The sequence below is a fragment of the Somniosus microcephalus genome, unplaced genomic scaffold (assembly GCF_052327205.1).
Source record: "Somniosus microcephalus isolate GS21.2 unplaced genomic scaffold, FLI_Smic_1.0 scaffold1030, whole genome shotgun sequence".
Classification (NCBI taxonomy): Eukaryota; Metazoa; Chordata; class Chondrichthyes; order Squaliformes; family Somniosidae; genus Somniosus; species Somniosus microcephalus.
Window position 1 is genome coordinate 1 of NW_028226217.1, and position 10,000 is coordinate 10,000.

The following is a 10,000-nucleotide window of genomic DNA, read 5'->3' on the forward strand; positions in this document are numbered from 1 at the left end:
CAGGCTGATTCACCCCCTCCCTAACCCAGGGGTCACTGGAGAGGTATCAGGAGCAGGAACCTAGGCTGATTCACCGCCTCCCTAACCCAGGGGTCAGTGGACAGGGATCAGGAGCAGGAACCCGGGCTGATTCACCCTCTCCCTAACCCAGGGGTCAGTGGACAGGGATCAGGACAAGAATCCCAGAGTTCAATCAACCCCTCCCTAACCCAGGGGTCACTGGACAGGGATCAGGAGCAGGAACCCGGGCTGATTCACCCCCCTCCCTAACCCGGGGGTCACTGAACTGGGATCAGGACAACAACCCCACGGTTCAATCACCCCCTCCCTAACCTCCGTGATCATTCCCTCCCCCCACCCCACCCCACCCCCCGAAACATCAAGCGCCCAGTTCCGAAGATGGTGGGCTGTTTCCCGCCAATACTTTTGCATATTCCTCCCGAAACAGTTACCTCTTTCCCAACCGGCATCCCGCTGCTGAGTACAGCAGTCAGCCCGACCACCTTGGCCACGAATGCTCGAAACGTGAGGTATTCCCGCAGCACTGCCCCTCGGATGATAGTCTTTAACTCTGGGATGCCGGAACCTGTGTAGGGAGAGAGGCAGCGCTCGGTTACATCGAGCCTACAGCACAGATAGAGGGCATTCAGCCCAACTGGTCCGCACCAGTGTCCATGCTCCACACGCGATTCCTCCCACCCGCCCCTCTTTATCCCACCCCATCAACACATCCTTCCATCCCTTTCTCCTCATGTACTTATCCAGCCTCCCCTTAAGCGCACCCATACTATTCACCACAACCACTCCCTGTGGTGGAGAGTTCCACATTCTCACCACGCTCTGTGGTGAAGACACTTCTCCTGAATTTCCACCAGAGAGAGTCATAACGGCACAGAAGGAGGCCATTCGGCCCATCCAGTCCGTGCCGGCTCTCTGTGAGGGCAATCCAGCGAGTCCATTTCCCCTGCTCTATCTCCGTAGCCCTGCAAGTTAGAAACATAGAGGATAGGAGCAGGAGTAGGCCATTCGGCCCCTCGAGCCTGCTCCACCATTCAATGAGATCATGGCTGATCATCCAAACTCAGTACCCTGTCCCTGCTTTCTCCCCATATCCCTTGATCCCTTTAGCCTTAAGAAACATATCTAACTCCTTCTTGAATATATTTAATGAATTGGCCTCAACTGCCTTCTGTGGTAGAGAATTCCACAGGTTCACCACTCTCTGGGTGAAGAAATTCCTCCTCATCTCTGTCCTAAATGGCTTACCCCTTATCCTTAGACTGTGATCCCTGGTTCTGGACTCCCCCGCCATTGGGAACATCCTTCCTGCATCCAGTCTGTCCAGTCCTGTTAGAACTTTATAAGTTGCAATGAGTTCCCCTCTCATTCTTCTAACCTCTCGTGAATATAAGCCCAATCGACCCAATCTCTTGTCATACGTCATTCCTGCCATCCCAGGTATCAGTCTGGTGAATCTTCGCTGCACTCCCTCCATGGCAAGAACATCCTTCCTCAGATAAGGCGACCAAAACTGCACACAATACTCAAGGTGTGGTCTCACCAAGGCCCTGTACAACTGCAGCAAGACATCGTTGCTCCTGTACTCGAATCCTCTCGCTATGAAGGCCAACATACCATTTGCCTTCTTAACCGCCTGCTGCACCTGCATGCTTACCTTCAGCGACTGGTGCACAAGGACACCCAGGTCTCGTTGCACTTCCCCTTCTCCCAATCTATTGCCGTTCAGATAATAATCCGTCTTCCTGTTTTTGCCACCAAAGTGGATAACCTCGCATTTATCCACATTTGCCATGCATCTGCCCAATCACCCAACCTGTCCAAATCATACTGGAGTTTGTCGGCATCCTCCTCACAGCACACACGCCCACCCAGCTTTGTGACGTCTGTAAACTTGGAGATATTACATCTAGTCCCCTCGTCTAGATCATTAATATATATTGTGACTAGCTGGGCTCCTAGTACCGATCCCTGCGGTACCCCACTAGTCACTGCCTGCCACTCGGAAAAAGACCCGTTTATTCCAACTCTTTGCTTCCTATCTGCCAACCAGTTCTCTATCCAAGTCAGTGCCTTACCCCAATCCAATGTGCTTTAACTTTAAGTTTATTTCCCTCGGGTGCCTATCCAGTCTCCCCTTGAAAACATTGAGTGTCTCCACTTCCACCAGTTCCGTCGGCAGCGAGTTCCAGGTCCTCACCACTCACTGCGTAAGAGTTTTTCCTCATATCCCCCCCTGTATCTCTTGCCCAAAACCTTAAATCTGTGTCCCCTAGTCCTTGTACCATCAGCTAGTGGGAACAGCCTTTCCCCATCTAGCCTATCCAAACCCGTCATAATCTTGTACACCTCGATCAAATCACCCCTCAACCTCCTTTGCTCTAATGAAAACAAATCCAGCTTCTCCAACCTGTCCTTGTAGCTAAGATCCCCCATCTCCGGAACCATTCTGGTAAATCTCCTCTGCACCCTCTCAAGGGCCTTCACATCCTTCCTAAAGTGTGGTGACCAGAACTGGATGCAATACTCCAGTTGTGGCCTAACCAGCCCTTTATAAAGGTTCAGCATAACTTCCCTACTTTAGTACTCATTACCTCTATTTATGAAGCCCAAGATCCCATATACTTTGGTAACCACTCTCTCAATGTGTCCCGCCACCTTCAGGGACCTTTGCACATTAACTCCCAGGTCCCTCTGTCCCTGCACACTCTTTAAAACTGTGCCATTAAGTGTATATTGCCTCTCCTGTTCCTTCTGCAAAAATACATCACCTCGCACTTCTCTGTATTAAATTCCATCTGCCACTTGTCTGCCCATTCTGCTAGCCTTTCTATGTAACTGAAGTCCCTCACCACCGGTACCATTCAGGTAAAACTCCCCCTAACCACCTTTGCTCCAATGAAAACAAATCCAGCTACTCCAACCTGTCCTTGTAGCTAAGGTCCCCATTCCTGGAACCATTCTGGTAAATCTCCTCTGCACCCTCTCAAGGGCCTTCACATCCTTCCTAAAGTGTGGTGACCAGAACTGGACGCAATACTCCAGTTGTGGCCTAACCAGCGTTTAATAAAGGTTCAACAGTGATTAATGTTTATTAGTGACTATCTTATATTGATGGCCCCTAGTTCTAGTCTCACCCGCAAGTGGAAACCTCTTCTCTACCTCTACCCTATCAAACCCTTTTCAAGCACTCTCACAGATTCCCTCGCAACCTTCTCTTCTCTGAAGAGCCCCAGCGTGTACAGTCTTTACTGATAGTTATAACTTCTCAGTTCTGCTATCCAACTTGTAAATCTTTTTTGCACCATCTCCAGTGCCTCTATCTCCTTTTTGTAATTATGGAGACCAGATCTGTGCACAGTCCTCCAAGTGTGGTCTAACCAAGATATATAGAGACCAGAACTGTGCACAGTGCTCCAAGTGTGGTCTAACCAAGGTGTATGGAGACTAGAACTGTGCGCAGTGCTCCAAGTGTAGTCTAACCAAAGTATATGGAGACCAGAACTGTGCACAGTACTCGATGTGTGGTCTAACCAAAGAATATGGAGACCAGATCTGTGCATAGTGCTCCAAGTGTGATCTAACCAAGGTACATGGAGACCAGAACAGTACACTGTGCTCCAAGTGTGGTCGGACCAAGGTATGTGGAGACCAGAACTGTGCGCAGTGCTCCAAGTGTGGTCTAACCAAGGTTCTATACGTTCGTTAGTTCAGTGATTGAGTGCTGGTCCCATGCCTGTTGGGCCCAATCTATCTGTCCTGCGTGGACCTCTTCCCACTCCCCAAACCCATCCCATTTCACTACAGCAAACACCACCCCCGCCCCAGCCCCCGCCACCACCAAAAAACCCCACCCCCCCAGTCACTTACCCACGGCCTGTGGCGACACAATCTGACAGAGTACGGCTGAGAAGATGATGAGTACGAGGGGATAGGCGACCCAGACCAGGTACTGCAACCAGATGTTGTAATTCACAACCAGGTACAACCACTTGTAAGCTGCGGAGGAGAAGGAGAGAGTGAGGGCCAGCACAAGGGAGGGAGAGAAGAGGAGTGAGTGGGAGAGGAGAGAGTGGGAGAGAGAGAGAGCGGGAGAGAGAGAGCGGGAGAGAGAGAGCGGGAGAGAGAGAGCGGGAGAGAGAGAGCGGGAGAGAGAGAGCGGGGGAGAGAGAGCGGGGGAGAGAGAGCGGGGGAGAGAGAGCGGGAGAGAGAGAGCGGGAGAGAGAGAGCGGGAGAGAGGAAGTGGGAGAGAGAGAGCGGGAGAGAGAGAGCGGGAGAGAGAGAGCGAGAGAGAGAGAGAGAGAGCGGGAGAGAGAGAGAGAGTGAGAGAGTGGGAGAGAGAGAGAGTGAGAGAGAGAGGGAGAGAGAGAGAGTGGGAGAGAGAGAGAGTGGGAGAGAGAGAGAGTGGGAGAGAGAGAGGGAGAGAGAGAGCGGGAGAGAGAGAGCGGGAGAGAGAGAGCGGGAGAGAGAGAGCGGGAGAGAGAGAGAGCGGGAGAGAGAGAGCAGGAGAGAGAGAGAGCGGGAGAGAGAGAGAGCGGGAGAGAGAGAGAGCGGGAGAGAGAGAGAGCGGGAGAGAGAGAGCGGGAGAGAGAGAGCGGGAGAGAGAGAGCGGGAGAGAGAGAGAGTGGGAGAGAGAGAGAGTGGGGGAGAGAGAGTGGGGGAGAGAGAGTGGGGGAGAGAGAGTGGGGGAGAGAGAGTGGGAGAGAGAGAGTGGGAGAGGAGAGAGTGACATACTTGTGCATAAAAATCAGTTCTACGGGAAATTTCAAACTGGCGGTGAATGAACTGAAAGAGAAAGCAAGAAGGGCTTTCTACGCCATTAAAAGATCAATCCAAATAGAAATCCCAATTAGCATTTGGCTCAAAATTTTCAAATCAATAATTGAACCAATTGCACTCTATGGCAGTGAAGTGTGGGGACCGCTAACACAACAAGATTTTGCAAAATGGGACAAACACCCAATTGAGATCCTACATGCAGAATTCTGTAAAAGTATCCTCCGGACTCAAAGGAAAACCGTAAACAATGCATGCAGGGCAGAACTAGGCCAATTTCCACGAATAATTACTATCCAAAAAAGAGCCACCAAATTTTGGAAACACCTAAAAATGAGCAACCCCCACTGCTATCATTACGAAGCCTTGAAATGCCAAGAGAGGACCATAAAGAATAACTCCCTCAGTCAACTAGTCCTGGGACTCAGTGAAGCAACCACTAACACTACTAACAATAACCAGCCCCAGGACAGTGACATCGTAGCACAGAGAATTCGACCCAACACAATTGTCACTAAACAAAAGGAAAAATACCTGTCATATTGGGCAGAAACAACAAAAACCCAAAGCAAACTCAATTGCTACTTGACCCTAAACAGACAATACAACATGGCTGAGTACCTGACCATGGTAAAGGATAACAAACTGAGAAAAACCTTGACAAGGTACAGACTTAGCGAACATAGCCTAGCAATCGAAAAAGGCAGACACAGGCAGCCAAGAGAGGACAGGATATGCTCTCACTGCAGTCAGGGAGTAGTGGAGACAGAGATGCACTTCCTCACAGCCTGTGGAAAATATCAGGGCATCAGGGAGAATTTCTACCAAAAATTCTCACAAATATGCCCTGAATTCATAAATCTGAATGACGACCAAAAACTCCCATACCTACTGGGGGAGGAGAGAAGCTGTGTAGCACTGGCGGCACACTATGTTACAGCTTGCCATGAACAGAGGGACAACCAGTAAACCTAAGAAAAGAGTATATATAAATAATGCGAATGTATATTTATACACTCAGGGATATACCTGTTTATACACTGTATGAATAGAACTGCGTTTATGTGTTCAACCATAAATGTATTTTGATGCTTTGGCAACATAAGATGTACCTTATCATGCCAATAAAGCGATTTGAATTGAATTTGAATTGAATTGAATTGAGAGAGAGTGAGAGAGGAGACAGTGAGAGTGAGAGAGAGTGAGAGAGTGAGAGAGAGTGAGAGAGAGTGAGAGAGTGAGAGAGGAGAGAGTGAGAGAGGAGAGAGTGAGAGAGGAGAGAGTGAGAGAGAGAGAGTGAGAGAGTGAGAGATTGAGAGTGAGAGAGTGGAGAATGAGAGACGAGAGAGTGAGAGAGAGGCGAGAGTGAGAGAGGCTTTCGATTCCATTTGACACGACGGTCTATTCCTGAAACTTATTGAAAGCGGGGTAGGGGGAAAAACATATGATGTAATTAAATCAATGTATACAAACAATAAATGTGCAGTTAAAATTGGACACAAACAAACAAAATACTTCCCACAGGGGCGTGGTGTGACGCAGGGCTCGCCATCTCACTGACACTCTTTAATATTTACATAAATGAATTGGCAAAACTACTTGAACAATCTACAGCACCCGGCCTCACCCTATATGAATCCAAGGTTAAATTCCTCCTCTATGCAGATGACCTGGTTCTGCTGTCACCAACTAAGGAGGGTCTACAGCAGAAACTGGATCTGCTGGAGTCGTACTGCCAGACCTGGGCCCTGACAATAAACCCCCAAAAAAACCAAAGTCCTTGTGTTCCAGCAAAGATCCAGACATCAGGGACCCAAAATAAATGTCACACTAGGAATAACTAAAATTGAACAAACCACTAACTACACATACTTGGGCTTAAAAATCAGTTCTATGGGAAATTTTCATCTGGCTGTGAATGAACTGAAAGAGAAAGCAAGAAGGGCTTTCTATGTCATTAAAAAATCAATCCAAATAGAAATCCCAATTAGCATTTGGCTCAAAATTTTTAAATCAGTAATTGAACCAATTGCACTCTATGGCAGTGAGGTGTGGGGACCGCTAACACAAGAAGAATTTGCAAAATGGGACAAACACCCAATTGAGATCCTACATGCAGAATTCTGTAAAAGTATCCTCCGGTCTCAAAGGAAAACCGTAAACAATGCATGCAGGGCAGAACTAGGCCAATATCCATTAATAATCACTATCCAAAAAAGAGCCACCAAATTTTGGAAACACCTAAAAATGAGCAACCCCCACTGCTATCATTACAAAGCCCTGAAATGCCAAGAGAGGACCATAAAGAAGAATACCCTCAGTCAACTAGTCCTGGGACTCAGTGAAGTAACCATTAACACTACTAACAACAACCAGCCCCAGGACAGTGACAGCGTAACACAAAGAATTCGACCCAACACAATCGTCACTAAGCAAAAGGAAAAATATCTGTCATATTGGGCAGAAACAACAAAAACCCAAAACAAACTCAATTGCTACTTGGCCCTAAACAGACAATACAACATGGCTGATTACCTGACCATGGTAAAGGATAGCAAACTGAGAAAAACCTTGACAATGTACAGACTTAGTGAACATAGCCTGGCAATCGAAAAAGGTAGACACAGGCAGACCCGGCTACCAAGAGAGGACAGGATATGCTCTCACTGCAGTCAGGGAGTGGTGGAGACAGAGATGCACTTCCTCCAGCTTGTACAAAATATCAGGCATAAGGGAGAATTTCTACCCAAAATTCACAAAAATATGCCCGGAATTCAGAAATTTGAATGACGACCAAAAACTCCCATACCTACTAGGGGAAGAGAGAAATTGTGTAACCTTAGCGGCACACTATGTTACAGCTTGCCATAAACAGAGGGACAACCACTAAATATAAGAAAAGAGTATATATAAATTATATGAAAGTATATTTATACACTCAGGGATATATCTGTTTATACACTGTATGGATAGATCTGTGTTCATGTGTTCAACCATGAATGTTTTTCGATGCTTTGGCAACATAAGATGTACCTTGTCATGCCAATAAAGCGATTTGAATTGAATTGAATTGAATTGAGAGTGAGAGAGTGAGAGAGGAGAGAGTGAGAGAGGAGAGAGTGAAAGAGGAGAGAGGAGAGAGAGAGAGGATGAGAGTGAGAGAGGAGAGAGGAGAGAGTGAGAGAGGAGTGAGAGAGTGAGAGAGTGAGAGAGAGTGAGATTGAATGAGAGAGGAGAGTGAGAGAGTGAGAGAGTGAAGAGAGGTGAGAGGAGTGAGTGAGAGAGAGAGAGTGAGAGAGGAGAGAGTGAGAGAGAGAGAGAGAGAGTGAGAGAGGAGAGTGAGAGTGAGTGAGAGGAGAGTGAGAGTGAGAGAGAGTGAAAGAGGAGGAGAGAGAGAGAGTGAGAGTGAGAGAGTGAGAGAGAGTGAGAGTGAATGAGAGAGAGTGAGAGAGTGAGAGAGGAGAGAGTGAAGAGGAGAGAGTGAAGAGGAGAGAGGAGAGAGAGAGAGAGGAGAGAGAGAGAGGAGAGGAGTGAGTGAGAGAGGAGAGAGTGAGAGGAGTGAGAGAGAGAGTGAGAGTGAGAGAGTGAAGAGAGTGAGAGTGAATGAGAGAGGAGAGTGAGAGGAGTGAGAGAGAGTGAGAGAGAGAGAGAGAGAGAGTGAGAGTGAGAGTGAGAGAGTGAGAGTGAGAGAGTGAAAGAGAGAGAGAGAGAGAGAGAGAGTGAGAGAGGAGTGAGTGAGAGAGAGAGAGTGAATGAGAGAGGAGAGTGAGAGAGGAGTGAGAGGTGAGAGAGTGAGAGTGAGAGAGAGAGAGAGAGAGAGAGAGAGTGAGAGTGAGAGTGAGAGAGAGAGTGAGTAAGAGAGTGAGAGAGAGAGAGAGAGTGAGTAGAGGAGAGAGTGAGTAAGAGAGGAGAGTGAGAGAGGAGTGAGAGAGAGAGAGTGAGAGAGTGAGTGAGAGAGAGAGTGAGAGAGAAGAGAGAGTGAGAGAGAGAGAGAGAGGAGTGAGAGAGAGTGAGAGAGAGTGAGAGAGAGTGAGAGAGTGAGAGAGTGAGAGTGAGCGTGAGTGAGACAGAGTGAGAGAGAGAGAGAGAGAGAGAGAGAGAGAGTGAGAGATTGAGAGTGAGAGAGTGGAGAATGAGAGACGAGAGAGTGAGAGAGAGGCAGAGAGTGAGAGAGGCTTTCGATTCCATTTGACACGACGGTCTATTCCTGAAACTTATTGAAAGCGGGGTAGGGGGAAAAACATATGATGTAATTAAATCAATGTATACAAACAATAAATGTGCAGTTAAAAATTGGACACAAACAACAAAATACTTCCACAGGGGCGTGGTGTGACGCAGGGCTCGCCCATCTCACTGACACTCTTTAATATTTACATAAATGAATTGGCAAAACTACTTGAACAATCTACAGCACCGCCCTCACCCTATATGAATCCAAGGTTAAATTCCTCCTCTATGCAGATGACCTGGTTCTGCTGTCACCAACTAAGGAGGGTCTACAGCAGAAACTGGATCTGCTGGAGTCGTACTGCCAGACCTGGGCCCTGACAATAAACCCCCAAAAAAACCAAAGTCCTTGTGTTCCAGCAAAGATCCAGACATCAGGGACCCAAAATAAATGTCACACTAGGAATAACTAAAATTGAACAAACCAGACATCAGGGACCCAAAATAAATGTCACACTAGGAATAACTAAAATTGAACAAACCACTAACTACACATACTTGGGCTTAAAAATCAGTTCTATGGGAAATTTTCATCTGGCTGTGAATGAACTGAAAGAGAAAGCAAGAAGGGCTTTCTATGTCATTAAAAAATCAATCCAAATAGAAATCCCAATTAGCATTTGGCTCAAAATTTTTAAATCAGTAATTGAACCAATTGCACTCTATGGCAGTGAGGTGTGGGGACCGCTAACACAAGAAGAATTTGCAAAATGGGACAAACACCCAATTGAGATCCTACATGCAGAATTCTGTAAAAGTATCCTCCGGTCTCAAAGGAAAACCGTAAACAATGCATGCAGGGCAGAACTAGGCCAATATCCATTAATAATCACTATCCAAAAAAGAGCCACCAAATTTTGGAAACACCTAAAAATGAGCAACCCCCACTGCTATCATTACAAAGCCCTGAAATGCCAAGAGAGGACCATAAAGAAGAATACCCTCAGTCAACTAGTCCTGGGACTCAGTGAAGTAA

General features: G+C 47.2%; 1 protein-coding gene across 1 annotated transcript in view; it reads right to left on the reverse strand.

Annotated features, from left to right (window-relative positions):
• Nucleotides 1-452: 452 nt before the first annotated feature.
• Nucleotides 453-10,000, reverse strand: part of LOC147080894 (chloride channel protein-like) — a gene marked incomplete at its 3' end in the record, with an annotated part of 40,859 nt that continues 31,311 nt past the window's right edge. Inside the window, exons 3-4 of the mRNA XM_085981040.1 lie at nucleotides 3,889-4,017; nucleotides 453-586 (exon numbers count right to left, since the gene is read on the reverse strand). Of these exons, the coding sequence (XP_085837166.1) occupies nucleotides 453-586; nucleotides 3,889-4,017 (263 nt within the window). The remainder of the gene's footprint in view (nucleotides 587-3,888; nucleotides 4,018-10,000) is intronic.